Source organism: Terrapene carolina, unplaced genomic scaffold, assembly GCF_002925995.2.
Source record: "Terrapene carolina triunguis isolate 2854851 unplaced genomic scaffold, T_m_triunguis-2.0 Scaffold112, whole genome shotgun sequence".
Taxonomy (NCBI): domain Eukaryota; kingdom Metazoa; phylum Chordata; order Testudines; family Emydidae; genus Terrapene; species Terrapene triunguis.
In genome coordinates, this window is record NW_020664463.1 from 9,353,684 (window position 1) to 9,369,131 (window position 15,448).

At 37.8% G+C, this 15,448-nt stretch overlaps 1 protein-coding gene across 1 annotated transcript in view; it reads left to right on the forward strand.

Annotated features, from left to right (window-relative positions):
- The window catches only part of ARNTL2 (aryl hydrocarbon receptor nuclear translocator like 2), a 59,563-nt gene that overhangs the window by 1,606 nt on the left and 42,509 nt on the right, over positions 1 to 15,448 (forward strand). Inside the window, exon 2 of the mRNA XM_024214160.2 lies at positions 10,858 to 11,005. Within this exon, the coding sequence (XP_024069928.1) occupies positions 10,858 to 11,005 (148 nt within the window). The remainder of the gene's footprint in view (positions 1 to 10,857; positions 11,006 to 15,448) is intronic.

Consider the following 15,448-nt stretch of genomic DNA (forward strand, 5'->3'; position numbering starts at 1 on the left):
GGAGGTCATGGACTCGCCCTGGATCAGGAACCGTGACGGCTGGACCAGCGCCCTGGTGCCACCGTCGACGTGGAGGGAGGCGCACTTTTTGGGGTTGAAGCAGAGGCCCATCCGCTTGGCGGCTTGGCTGGTGACGTCGAGCATTTGCTGGAGGCTTTCCGAGCTGTCGGCGACCATAACTACCTATGATGGATAGATAATTTAAAATATGATGAAGCTTTGATAAAACATTTCCTACCATAGCAAAAAGTATTAGAGTAGAACCTCAGAGAATAAGCACCTTGGGAATGGAGGTTGTTTATGGCTCTGAACAAAACGTTATGGTTCTTTCAAAAGTTTACAATTGAACATTGACTTAATTCAGCTTTGAAACTTTACTATGCAGAAGAAAAATGTTGCTTTCCCTTTGTTTTTTTTAGTAGTTTACATATAACATGGTACTGTACTATATTTGCGTGGTGTTTTTTTTTTTTTTTTTTTTTTTTTTTTTTTTTTGTCTCTGCTGCTGCCTGATTGGTATACTCTGATGTTCTTCTGTAATTTAAATTTATCCCAAGCAAAGCCTCCTTGGAAAAGCAGAGAGTAGACTACTCCTTGAACTGAACAATGGATCTTGCTATGAAACGTTTAGTGATGGGTGCTGCAGCTTTGTGAAGTGCTTTCATCTGCTCCATGTAAATGTCTGCTATCCAAATGCTTATACTTGCCTAGTTTTAGAAAAATAATCATTATGCTTTGGTCCTGATGCTTTAGAGCTCTTTAGCTGATGTTTCTTCTGCTTTTAGTTCTTTATCATCATAAAGGTTCTTAAGGGAAGAATTAATCAAAAGCTCTATGCTCTACCTGACAAGAGTCAATATTGGATCCTTACTGAAAGTCTTTCTAATTAATACCTGCTTGGTATTAACGATTTTTATTCAGGTAACAGTAGTCTCTATGTTATCCAGTTCTAGAGGTACTGGGTGGCACTTAACAAACCCTAACACCACCCAATAATCTTTTATTATGTAAGCTCCTTCAAAAGATGATTTATATTGATTTTCTTAATACTGCAGATTTTTTATTAAAGAAGAAAAAGAAAAGGTGGGTGGTAGGGAAAAAATTAAGTGTAGTTTTCACAGAACATCAGATATCAATTTATTTTAAGAAAAAATATCCTAGTTTTGATCTTACGGTACTCAGAGTAAAATCTGGACCATTATAAATGACCAGCCATGCCATTAAATTCTATTCTGTTTCTTTAAGAGGAAGTGGTTTAAAAAATAGGTTGGCTGTCTGTGTACAAAAGAGTATTTAGATTAGTAGCACTGTTCTATCCTGCTTTATTAGTGGATGAAAGGATCTGTTCTACTGAAAGCAATCTATCTTTCATACACTCAGATTTTTCTTTATTCAGTGCCCTTTCATGTACACATAAGGATGGTATCTTTCAGTAATATATGCTCCAAACGTTTTTTCCCAAAAAACTGAGGTTTATGATGTAGATTTCATTATCTATATTTACTGTGTAAATGTGACTCAAAATAACAGGTGCTCTTCACATATGCTCCTTTTTGGATTGTGAGGTTTAATGAATTTCCCCCATAGTCATTTTCTTTGGAAGATATACTGGGAATGAAATATGCTGGGAAGATTTAATTCAGAAAAAAGTTGAAATTCAGAATTTACATTAGACATACTTCAGAAATGCCAATACTGTTTCTAAGTTAAGAATATTTCAAAGTGAAGATAAGATTTGAAACATTTCATGATCACGAATATCCTTGTTGCATTTGTGATATTCCTGACAAATTGTGCTCTGTTGTAAGTGCCCAAAGCCTGCTACACTTGCTTGCTGACAGTCTGTTAGCTCTTTTCTTGTCCATCCACATTAGTTGCTTTCCAAGGTAGAACCTAGGGCAAAATATGTGTGTGTTTCTATCTATTAACATTATTCCTAGTAATTCATGTCACCAGCAAGAGTAAGTGGGGACAGGTGACTGCAGGCCTTACCTAGGTGCTATACTTTGGCATAGTAGCTGTACAGAGTGATGCACATGTTAAGTTTTAAACTGTGTTCAAAGCAGTGCTGGAGGACCTCAGAAACATCACAGTGACATGTAATGCCCAGTACGTAATTAGAGTATGGGTGCCCCAGGTGGTAGTTTTGGAGGGCAAAAAGTTGTGTAGCTGTCTTTGTGACATTTACAGCTTTATGGTTACTTAAATTAATGAAGCTGTTGCATATGGAAACCAGAACTGTATAAAGTATAAAGAGTATCATTTACTTAAGTGGGTAAATAATAAAGGCAGGCCGGATTTTTGCTTGGTTGCCTAGTGTTATCAAATTCTGCTCTTCATTTTTTAGTTGTGGAGAAATTCTGTAAGATAAATGCTATGAATTACTACTAATATTTCTCAGTAATTTTGAGGACTTATGTTGTCCTTTTTATTTGAGAAAAATATCTAGAAAACTCTTCTTGTTGTCTTCTCTGAATCCCGTGACACTTTTGGGTTTTCCTTCTCCAGGTATATGATGGAGAAATGATTTTTTTTTTTTATCCCCTTGGGATGTCTTTCATGCTTCTCAACTAGTTTGCATTTATTCTGTAGACACATTTTTGCTCAGAGATACAGTTTTTAACCTGGAATTGGAATTTAGAAAATAAGAAATATTCACTTTACTTAAAAAAAAAAAAATCAGTTATATAGATGTTTTGTCTCCAGTGAAAATACATCATCCTTGGTTCTCCACCAATACACACTTATAAAAAAAAATCATTCAACTATTTCACATTTATACTTTTTTCTATAACTTGTACATATCTTCTAGCAGAATACAGCTGGAAAAATATATCAAAACAAAGAATGGTAAGTGTGAGTTGGATTCACGATTTGCAATGATACTTCCCTAATTAATATTATTTATCTGTAAAGCATACCCTAGCAAAGGCACTCTGTAATAAAGCATCATTAAAACATAATGAGAAAACACTTTCTTAAAACTGAAATAAATAGAACCAAACCCAAGAGGCTTCAGTGCAAATATAATGTATGTGTAGCCAAGAGTGGTGTGTTTGTGTGTACGTATATATGCAATATAATATATACGCCATGTGAAATTAAGTCTTAATGTTGTTTTTTTAATTGAGACTGCTATGGAATAATGAACTCCACACACTAGACCCACCATAGCAAGGTTTTGATTGCATCCCATTTTAAGAAATGATGGTTGAATAAGGTAGGTGATACCAGATTTTCATGAGAGAAGGCTCAGGGAGAAGGTCTTAAATATGCCTAGAAGCTGTATAGAATAGGCAGGCTGCTCTATGAAGGCAAACCCTTGTGCTTGTCTGGAGCTCCATTGACGTCAGCGGGACTCCACATGGATGCAGGAGTCAATCTGCACAGCACAGTTTGCAGGATCCGGGCCTATAGCTTTTAAAACCAGTTGTCAACTTTGGATCATTCTGTTATTCTATACGTAGCCGATGCTGTAAAGAACCAAGGACAGCTGTACTATGATAATCATTTTAATCAATGAGCAAAGCAATAGAAATACACTGAGTCTAGTGAAGAGGAGTTTAAATTTTTATTTTTATGGGGGCATATGTTGTTTCATGAGGCTGTCATTGGTGTATCGTGCGCGGCTTGCTTATCTGAAGGAATCATTCATACCATATTTGCATGTGTTTTTGTATGGAAAGAGTTCATTCAAATAGCAGATTTTTATCCTTAGTCAGTACGCTCAGGCCAATTCCCTCAACAAGCAGGGGCATAAGAGAGAGCATTTTCAAAACAACCTTTACCCATCAGCAAGCCTTTTTCACCTAGGGTTGATGGTTGGGTACTTCTGATGTTTAAGCATCACTTCAAAGCAGACTGAACTGAAGAGTCCAGAGGGCAAGTTCACGCAGAACGAAGCAAACAAATCTCTGTCTTCAAAGGCTTAGGAATATAATGAATAATTAAAAGAATAATGAATACAACATTCACCACTGACTTAAGTTTAATCAAAATATTTAGTCCTGCAACCATATGATGTGATGACATATGATGTGATGATTTAGTCCTGCAACCATATGATCTTCCCATTTAGATGTATTTTCGTTGATTTATCACTGTTCTACAACTTGTCGCTCAGTTCCCCCTTTTCTTAATCTCGAGTCAAACCCTGTAGTGACAGGTTGAAACAAGACAGATTGCCAAAAGAAAGCTCCTTTAATTTAGTAATAAAACCTTAATCAGCACCACCTAGGTAGTGTTTTTTAAGTCCGTCAGAGAAGAAGTGTAACAGCATATCAATTACAGTGAATCATAAAGAAAGTAGGGTAGATGGAAATGAGAGATGAATGCGAGAGGTTAGTAACTTTCTTAAGTTGACTGGAAACATTTAAGCGTAAGGAGTGGAAAGAAAATTCCTTTTAAACAAAGGCAATTTGAGAACATATGCAATTACAGAACTAAGTCTCTGTAGGAACAAATCGTGGATTTTAGTTTGTTCACCGACCTTCCTCGATTGTTCTGCTATCATTGCTAGATGAACCTAGTTCACTGGCCTGCCCTGGTACAAATACATAATTCCTACTTCATTCAACGCAATTAATCCAAGTGTTGTTAAATTAAAAAAAAAATCCTGGTAGTATTTTATGTTTATAAAAGTTAAGTTTGGATTTGTAAATTAATGGTGTCTTTTAAAAAAAAAAAAAAAAAAAAAGGGCGTTTGAGTATACATAATTAAAAGCTCTCTTTTCAGACAATAGATACAGAAATTATATGTTTAATTTGCATATGCATTTACTGCAGTTGTGTACCTGGTTACACATCTAATTTGTGTACCTAATGTTCTGAAAATCTGGCTCCACAATCTTAAAATTCAGCTGTCTCTCTTTTACTTGAATAATAAAAATAAACTGAAGATGCCAAAATGTTCCCTTTGTTTAATAATGATTTTTTATGTACTAAAAAAATCTTTCCAAGGCTGAGATATGCAATTTGTTTCAGCTTGCAGCAAGTTGTTGTAGTTATAAACTCAAGGAAAAGATACTCTCTTCATAGTCTAATGCATCATTTGGACAGATCTTTGGCTTAAATAGTATGACTTGGTGTGACTTTGTAAGTGATTGATGTGATTTAACCTCAAATTTGCACAGACTTAATTACCTACAACTACTGCTGTTTCACATGTTGCATATATCACTGAAAGTAAATTATGACTTTTAAACTTGAGCTTTGATAACTTTACCAAGCATAAGATAAAATGATTTCAGAAAAAATGTAGGGATATAGAGTAAGGTAATGGGCCCATTCTGTGGCAATTTCATTTCTTGTGACTTTAACCAAAATATCTGGTTTCTAACCCAACTTTATTCTAAGATGCTGCAGTATGTTTTAATGTCTATTTGTAATAAAGCTCTTTAGTTCTTACTTGCAGCATGTAGAATAATTGTTTCTTAAACAAAAATAAGTTTTACTTATATGACTTTTACATATATTTTCCATAAAAAAATAATTTTGGATGCTTAACAGAGTTTGAATTATGTTTTTTTTTTTCCCCCCTTTTTGTTTCTGGATTTTCAATAGAAGGAGCCACTTCAGTGTGGAAAATGTTTCTCAGAGTATCCCATGTAACTACCCATTACTGAAGTGTTCTCCTGGAGTCTTATTGACTGGACATTGACACAACCTAAGAAAATGGGCAGTGCTAAAAATAAATGTTCAGGGACTGATTTTAATATAAAATATTTGGGTGCATTTAAAGTCATCATAGACTAAGAGTGAAATTTTATTAATTAGGATAAAATGTAGAAAAAATTTCCACTTTTCTTATAGCCTTCTCTGCTATAAGTGAAAGCAAAAAAAGCCATGAGAAATGCGTGAATTTTCCTCTATATCATATATAAATAATACACACACGCAAAAAATAACAAAAAACCCCAACTATGTCAAATATACATTTTTGAGATGGCAAAGTGAAGAACTCAAATGTTAGGAAATGCTAGATTTACAGTTGCCTTTGCAATCTTATTTCTGCCCTCTTGTACATCCATCTTGTGCTTTAAATTAGCAGGGGTTCTGTAGAAAAATAACATGTTCTCATGTAATTAAGGACTGTATCATAATTAGGGCTGGTTGAAAATCCATACATCACCCTCCAGTAGATGGTCACATTGTTGTAAAGTGTTTGAAGGGTCTTGCTAAGACGTTCGCACCCAGAAGCGTGGGATCTTAGGGTGAGATCTTAACTTAGTTCTGTCTGCACTGATGGGCCTTCCTTTCGAACCAATGGCAATGTGCATATCATTACATCTCTCTCCCTCTGAAAATGGCAGTTTTAGTTGCAGTTATCTCTGCAAGAAGGGTGGGGCCTTGATAGTATACCATGTTCTGTCTGGACAAAGTGTCACATAGGCATTATCCTAATTTCTACCAAAAGTTGTCAGACTTCCATTTGAACCATCAGATTCATCTGCTTATATTTTCCCTAAGCCACATGCTTCTAAGATGGAGACTAAGCTCCATTTCCTGTCAGATGTGCATTAGCATTTATTCATAGAGGACAACATCTTTTAGTTTCACATCGAGATTTTTTTCTTTCAATAGCAGAAAAGGTGAAGGGGAAACCATCTTGTCTAGCGATAGTCTTAGATGGAGATCTGTGTGAGATCCTGTTATGAAGTGGCTAAAGTGGGTCCTCCTGCTTCTCTCGGAGCTCATTTTACCTTCAGTTAGGCAGCCTCTACAGCATCTTTGAAATTGTTTTCCTTTTGTGGACCTATGTGACGCAGACACCTGGGAATCTGTTCACACATTTTCAAAGCAGTGCGCTGTCATTGAAGCTTCCAGACTAGATGCTGAGTTTGAAAAGGCTATGTTACAATCTCTGTTGTTCCAAGACTCTGAGCTCCAATCTCTATTTCATTGGTCCATTGCTTGGGAGTCACCTTAATTAGTCAAGTAGCCAAAGGACAAGCATTTGAATAAGAAAGGAAAGTTGCTTGCCTATGCAGTAACTGGACTTCTTAAAGAGGCATTGGCCATATTACGTATTCCATGACTCATCCTCTATCCCTTTTAGTCCTGTGTCACCTGGATTTTGCTGTGGAGAGGAGACAGTGGCATTTCTCCCATTCTGTCCTTTTATGCCCTCATTATGGGGCATTGAATTCTAGGGCACATTTGTGGGCACAGCAGACACTGCTTGCCAAAAGAATCCAATCTTGGGCACATGCATACTGTGACGTTGCACTCCATATGATTTTATGAAAATATGCTAATGAGTGTGAATATAATGTAACTTGAATATGCTTCATGCAAAAGGTCTCTTGTAAGGTATCATTACAAAGCCTGTAATCTACTGAGTGTGTTCATCCTATTTGTATAAATGTATCACTAGTATATGAAACTAGAAATATGAAATATAACTCTGAGGTCCTATTGTAATTATGCAAAGTGTGGGCCATTAATGGTGGTTTGGAATCTTGATGGCTCCCATTAACCAGGACAATTATCTGTAGATGGCTCTGTTTACTTGCAAGCCTTCCTGTGAGTCAGGCTGGGAAGAATGAAGGCTTGGGGTCTCACAGACATGTGATCAATGTCACCTGGTACTGAAATCCATCTTAAACCTGGTGCTTTTTCATTTAGAAGAAGGGGTGGGGACCCAGAGAGACAAAAGATTTCTGCCTTGTGCCAAAGCTATAAAAGGGGATGGAATAGAACAAAGGAGGTTACAGTCATGAGAGATCCCCTAGTTACAACCTGAGCTGGAGCTAACAAGAACTGTACCAGGGGAAAGGATTGGGCCCAGACTAGGAAGGAGTTTAGTCTGTGAAAGAAGCTTTTTGGAACATCTCTGAGGGTAAGAATTTATCTGTAATTGGTTTCTTGGTGTATTGGGCTTAGACTTGCATGTTTTGTTTTATTTTGCTTGGTAACTTCTGTCTGTTATTACTTGGAACCACTTAAATCCTACTTTTTATACTTAATAAAATCACTTTTGCTTATTACTTGACCCAGAATAAGTAATTAATGCCTGGGGGAGCAAACAGCTGTGCATATCTCTCGATCAGTGTTATAGAGGGCGGATAATTTGAGTTTACCCTGTATACGCTTTATATAGAGTAAAACAGATTTATTTGGGGTTTGAATCCCATTGGGAACTGGGTATCTGGGTGCTGGAGACAGGAGTACTTCTTAAGCTGTTTTCAGTTAAGTCTGTAGCTTTGAGGACGTGGTTCAGACCTAGGTCTGTGTTTGCAGCAGGCTAGCGTGTCTGGCTCAACAAGGCAGGGTTCTGAAGTCCCAAGCTGGCAGGGAAAACGTGCTGAGACTACCTCTGAACCCATCACATGGCAGTCCCAAGGGGGTCTCTGTGACCCAATCCATCACACATACCTTACATGGAGTATGTCTGATGGCCAACACATCTTGAAGAATTCCAGGTACCTACGTACACATGTGTAACTTTTCTTGCTTGATTTGAAAATGGTAGTAAATCATTTACTATGCGGGGAAGGAGAGTTAATAACTGATCCCATCAGGAAGGCTGAAGTGTTTAATGCCTATTTTGCTTCAGTCTTCACTAAAAAGATTAATGGTGACCAGATACTCAACACAATTAATTTTAACAAGGGGGAAGGAACACAGGTCAAAACTGGGAAAGAACAGGTTAAAGAATATTTAGATAAATTAGAGGTAGTCAATTCAGCAGATCCTGATGAAATTCATCTGGGATACTTAAAGAACTAGCTGAAGCAAGCTTGGAACCATTAGCAATTACCTTCATGGAGGATGGTTGAGGTACCCAGAGGAAATGCAGAAGGGAAAACATAGTACCTATCTTTAAAAAGGGGAACAGAGGACCTGGAGAATTATGGCTTAGTCAGCCTAACTTCAATACTTGAAAAGATACTGGAACAATAATTAATCAATTTGTAAGCATCTAGAGGATAATAAAATTATAAAGAATAGCCAGCATGGATTTTTTTCAAACAAAAATCATGCCAAACCAACCTAATTTCCTTCTTTGATGGTGTTACTGGGTTGGTAGATAAGGGGAAGCAGTAGACATGATGTATCTTGATTTTTAGTAAGGATTTTGACACAGTCCCACCTAGGGATAGCTCAGTGGTTTGAGCATTGGCCTGCTAAACCCAGGGTTGTGAGTTCAATCCTTGAGGGGGCCACTTAGGCATCTGGGGCAAAAATCAGTACTTGGTCCTGCTAGTGAAGGCAGGGGGCTGGACTCGATGACCTTTCAAGTTCCCTTCCAGTTCTAGGAGATAGGATATCTCCATTAATTAATTATAATTATTATTCTCATAAGCAACCTTGGGAAATGAAGTCTAGATGAAATTACTATAAGGTGGGTGCACAATTGATTGAAAGAGTAGTTACTAGTGGTTAAACTGGGAGGGCATATCTAGTAGGGTCCCACAAGGGTCCAGTACTATAATGGAATGGGAAGAATGCTTATAAAATTTGTGGATGACACCAAGCAAGGAGGGGTTGAAAGCACTTTGAAGGACAGGATTAGAATTCAAAATGACCTTGATAAATTGTAGAATTGATCTCAAATCAACAAGATGAAATTCAATAAAGACAAATGCAAAGTACTTTGGTTAGAAAGGAAAAATCAATGCACAACCACAAAATGGGGAATAACTGGATAGCTGGTAATAATGCTGAAAAGGATCTGGGGGGTTATAGTGGATCACAAATTGAACATGAGTCAACAATGTGATGCAGTTGTGAGAAAGGCTAATAGCATCCTGGAGTGTATTAACAGGAGTGTTGTATGTAAGACATGGGAGGTAACTGTCCTGTACTCCTCGCTCATGAGGCCCCAGCTGGAGTACTTTGTACAATTCTGGGCACCAGACTTTAGGAAAGATGTGGATAAACTGGACAGAGTTCAGAGGAGAGAACAAAAATGATGAAAGGTTAGAAAACCTGACCTATGAGGAAAAGTTGAAAGAATTGGGCATGTTTAGTGTTGAGAAAAGAAGACTAAGTGGGGACTTGATAAGTCTTCAGATATGTTAAGGGCTGTTATAAGAGGACTGTGATTGTTTTCCATGTCCACTGATGGTAGAACAAGAAGTAATGGGATTAATTTGCAGCAAAGGCAATTTAGGTTAGCTGTTAAGAAAAGTGTTCTAACTATAAGGATAGTTAAGCTCTGGAATAGGCTTCCAAGGGAGGTTGTGGAATCGCCATCATTGCAGGTTTTTAAAAACAGATTGGACAAACACCTATCAGGAATGGTCTAGGTTTACTTGGCCATACCTCAGTGCAGGGAGCTGGACTTCATCACTTCTCAAGATCCCTTCCAGTCGTACATTTCTATGATTCCATTTGTACAAAATATTTTTAGGATGCCTAGCTGCTTTTTAAAGTATAGAGCTGTAGAAATTTGTTAGTCATTTAGAGTGTCTTTTTATATACTGTATATGTATCCTTGTAAGGTTTTGTTTGTGCTTGGTCCCTGGCTTGAAAAAGCCCCAATATTTTGATCTTCTGCTCACTCTGGAAAGCTCATCTGTATAAGCATGCCTTTTTTTGGAAGTCTGAGATATTACAGGATGGGATTGTAGCTGGGGGGATTGTGCATATGGGGAATGCATTTTAAGTATTATTGGTTCTGTTGACTGGTGGTTAGATAAAGTTTTATTAGGGTTAGGGGGAAAGGGGAAATGCTGCTTCATTTGACAATTTATATTGTACCACTTCTAGTATTGTGGATTTAAGTGTATGTCAAAGGCACCCAGAGCTCTGGATGAGGTACTTTTTGGTGGAGAGTTGTTTTTAAGATCAAAATAAAAATGAACAAATAATACTCTTCTGCTTTATTGTCATAATTTTTTTCATTTACAGATAATCTTGTGATGGAAGGGAGGCAATGTGTTGCCTCTGCAGTCTCCACCCTTATGAATCCAATAACCAACCCTGCCACTGCCTGTTTGTTCAACACATTTGCTGTTGAGTCTCCAAAAAAGCGCAAAGGAAGTGATTTTGATAACCAGTAAGTGATCTGCTTCTACTCTTCTCTACATCATGATGAGACAATACCAGTTGGAGGCAAGCATCTGTTCTTGCTTAACTTCGTCATGTTTTTGTGCCATTTCCCATTACATTATATTTATTTTAAAGGAAAACAATATTGCACATCCATTCTTTGGAAATCCTGGGCGATCAAGAACTGTAGACAGATGGGGTCCTGACTCCCTGGAGTTGATTTTAGGTGGATTTCTATAATGGCATTTTCTGGTCCAAGACCTTGGTAGTATACCTCTGGGGCTAGAATTTCAAACCATAACTTTTTTCTATCCCCCTTTTTTCAGTAAAGGCATGCTAACCTGTAGCATACGGATATTACAAACCCTATGCTACATATGTTTATGTTGTTACAGAAATACAAACAAGAATATCACTTAAAGTGTCTGGTTGATTGGCTAATTAGCTATTAAACCTAGAACTGCAATATATGGTGCTGGTGTAATGATGAAGTGGGTAGGCAGTCACAGAAGCATCTATACAGAAGTGCAACCTAGAAAGATTTGATGCTGGAGTTCTCAAACTCTTTCATAATGTGGAGCATGCTGTAATACTGAGATTAGCTTGTGGACTGCTCCTCTCCCATCCCATCCCTGGGGCAGCTACAGTGATTGCATACATGGAAAATACTGTTAGGAAAGTATTGTACTTTAAGGTGTATTTTGAATGTTGTTTAGCAGCTGGAAGGAAGGAAGAGAGTCAGCACACAGGACCAGCAAGCTCTCTCTAGACTTCTTTTAGTCCACAGACTACAGCTTGAGAATCATCATGTTAATAAAATGAAAATAAAATCACCATGCTGCATTTGTACCAGTGAAAGCACTTTCTTTTCCTAAACCTCAACAAACTACAATGTGTGTCCAGAATGTAAACATTTGACTTCCACTGTCACATATGTTCAGATGTTCCCTGCACCTCTTAAGGTTTTTAAATAAATAGTCCAAACAAATCCATTTCTGAAAAATTGTTAACAGCTTTAGCTCCTGCAGAACTTATGGCATAGGATTCCAATGTTCCATGGGAAATTTCAAACTCAACGAAAAGTCGATTTTTCAAGCCCTGGACAGATAATTACTGTGTACTAATTTTAACCAGAAATCTAGAGTTTCTGAAGTGCTCTGAATCTAGTCATTGACAATTCCCTGAGCCAACCAAACCTCATTGACTAAAATTTGTTTAGACAGCTTATATAGCCAAATTTCTGGTACAGTATACTATAATTCAAATGTATCATGCCTCAGAAATTAAACATCAGTTACATACAAAAATATATTTAAAAATATTTATTTAGGTTGCCAAATCAAGCATTCAAAAGTCAGGAAATTCCAGATTGGATTGCGCAGGCAACCTTATTCTGCCCCCTCATTCATTGGACCACTGTACTTAATGAGGCAGGTTCTATTAAAAAAAATTGTTTTTAATAACATGATCATACCCTATCCTGAGCACATGGAGGCAGAATTAAGGTTTCCTGTCAACAACAAGTCTGATGTTTCAAGTGATTTATTTATGTAGAAAATTCACTTACTTTTATTGTATGTAACTTTGAAGATGTCTTTAAAAAAAAGACCACAGAACTTGGTTGTAAAACTGCCCTCATCTTTCTACTCTCTCCTGCCTGCCCAAATCATGTGTCGTCAGCAGAGTTTGAACCCTAAAGTTTCAGCACTGCAAGACAGCTTGAGCTACAGAAATTAACTATATTAGCTAGCAATAGAAGGCTGTTATCCCAGGGAGGTGGGCCATGGCACCATATGCTGTATCCCAGGGATGGTTGGGGAGAGCCCACATGGCTCCCCTGAGAGTTGGGGAAGTTCCTGCCCCATGATTTGCTCTGGGGAGAGGAGTGGGGAAAAAAGGATGCTGGGGGCATCCTGAATTGGTCTGAATCAACCATACAAAATTCAGTAAAGACAAGTGCAAAGTAATACACTTAAATAAAAATCAAATGAAGAACCACAAAATGGTAACTAACTAGCTGGGCATTAGTACTACGGAAAAGTAGATGGTGATTATAGTCGATCAAAATTGAATATTAGCCAATGATGTGATGCAGTTGCGAAAAAGGCTAATGTTCTGGGGCATATTTAACAGGAGTGTTGTATGTAAGACACGGGAGGTAATTGTCCCATACTACATGAGGCCTCAGCTGGAATACTGTGTCCAATACTTTAAGATAGATGTGGACAAATCGGAGAGATTCCAGAGGAGAGCAATATAAATTATAAAAGGTTTAGAAAATCTGAGCTATGATGAAAGGTTTAAAAAAAAAAAAAAAAACTGGACAGGTGTAGTCTTCAGAAGAGAAGATTGTTGAGGACCTGATAATAGTCTTCAAATATCTTAAGTGCTGTTATGAAGAGACCAGTCATTGATTGTTCTTTATGTTCACTGAAAGTAAGACAAGAACTAATTGGTTTGATCTGCAGCAAAGGAGATTTAGGTTAAGGTGACATTCCCCAGGGTACAATCTGGACAGTTGAACAGCTGTGTTCTCTCAACCCTACAACTGGGGGTGCGTTTCACACTGCTTTGTTGTGAGAACAATCACTCCTGGCCTGTTCACACACAGCTTCTAGCATACAAAATCACACCAAGCTGAATGATATGAGCGCCATTCACTCTTGAATTATATTGTAGAGTGACACCAGCAAATTCCCAGTCCCAGACTTGTCTCCAGAAGTGTGTGTCTTGGTACTGAGCAGTTCTTTCCTTCTGTGCAGTACAAGCTAAATGAATTCAAAGTAAAGGTTTTTCTCACCACATGCTTTTACTGGCTGAATTCCTTCAGTAAGGACCAGTCCCCCAGTTCATTGATGTTTCCTTTGTCTTTCAAATGTTGATGATGCATGAGTAAAGATGAGGGGAGAGGTGATGTGTGTCCTGTGTTCCCCCTTCTTAAAGCATTTATCTTCTTTGAGAGAATCCTCTCCAGCTTAGGTTCAGGCAACAGCAAATCTGTTGTGGAGGGCAAGCCCCTGCTGTTCCACTGCCAAAATGTAAATTTCTTGCTCAGACTCTTTTTCCTGCCAAAGAATGGCTGTTCTACCGGGTAATAGTCCACTTGTTTATGTTGACATCTGGCTGAGGTGCTGTCTAAGCTTTTTTTCCCTGAGGAACTCGTTTGGATTGCTTTTCTTAACTTGGAGCATGTCTCAGCAATGCCATACAGTAAAATCTTTTAACCTTGCATACAATGTTGCTGCACATATTTTATCAAGACAATAATGTTCAGTAGATTATGAATTTTCAAATGATCCCTCACAAGGCATGCTTTGTACAAAATGCATCATAGTTTTGTAAAAGTGGTGAACATAAGGGGATGGTCTGTCACAGTTAGATAATAGGAAAAATTATCTAAGGATAGTTAAGTACTAGAATAGGCTTCCAAGAGAGGTTGTGGAATCCCCACTATGAGAGGTTTCTAAGAACAGATTAGACAAACATCTGTCAGGAATGGCTTAGGTATATGTAGTCCTGCCACAGCACCATAGGATGGACTACATGATCTCTTGAGGTCCCGTTCAACTCTACTTTTCTGTGATTATGTGCTCAGAAACTGAGCTGAATTTCCCTGAAGATTTCATTTGCATTGATCATGCTCCAGCTCAAGATTGAGCAGGACTTTCCCTGCAATTGCTGCCCTGGGTTGCTGCAGTCTGTGCACTGAGACAGGGAGCCTGTCTTCCTATGCTCTCACTGACCTCCTTCTGGGACCAGGCAGCGTGGAAGAGAAAGTTGATTTGATTGAGTGGGGGGGGGGTGTAAGAGTCAGACCTGCAAGGAGTAAGGAATGGGTTAGGACAAGATTCCTGGTGGATGGGGAAGGGGAGGGGGGGGGGGGGGGGGGTGGGAAACTGGGAGTTAGGGGCAAGTTATTCAGATCAGTGACAATGTACCAGCTACAGTATATTATTACACTTGTAAATACTTTTTTTCAGAATTTTTGTATGCTGACCACTTTCATTCCATTAGCAAATATTTACCATTTTCCTCCCTAGCTTCTCATGACAGAAGACACTATAGATTTGTCATTTATATTTTTATAGACTGGTATCACTAATGTTCCTGCTAGGTTTAGAAAAATGTGCTGACTGGACAAAGTACAAAATATTTTAGTCCATCGTAAACTGGTGGTTGGTTTGTTTTTCTTGGCAATAGTATGACTGTTAAAAATCTGTGGAACATTTCTCACCAAATTACAAGATTTATGGTAGACCAAATTGTGGGGCCTAAACTAATCATGTGTTCCATTATTATTAGACTATAAAATTTAAACTGTGTGAACATTCAAAGTTAAATTTAGTGCAGTTTATTATGTTTTAGTTTTGCGTTATGGAATAGTTCCTAAAGAATTGAGACTTCTAGAACTTTGTGCATTAATAAGCAATGTTTCCTGTATCTTTTTAAA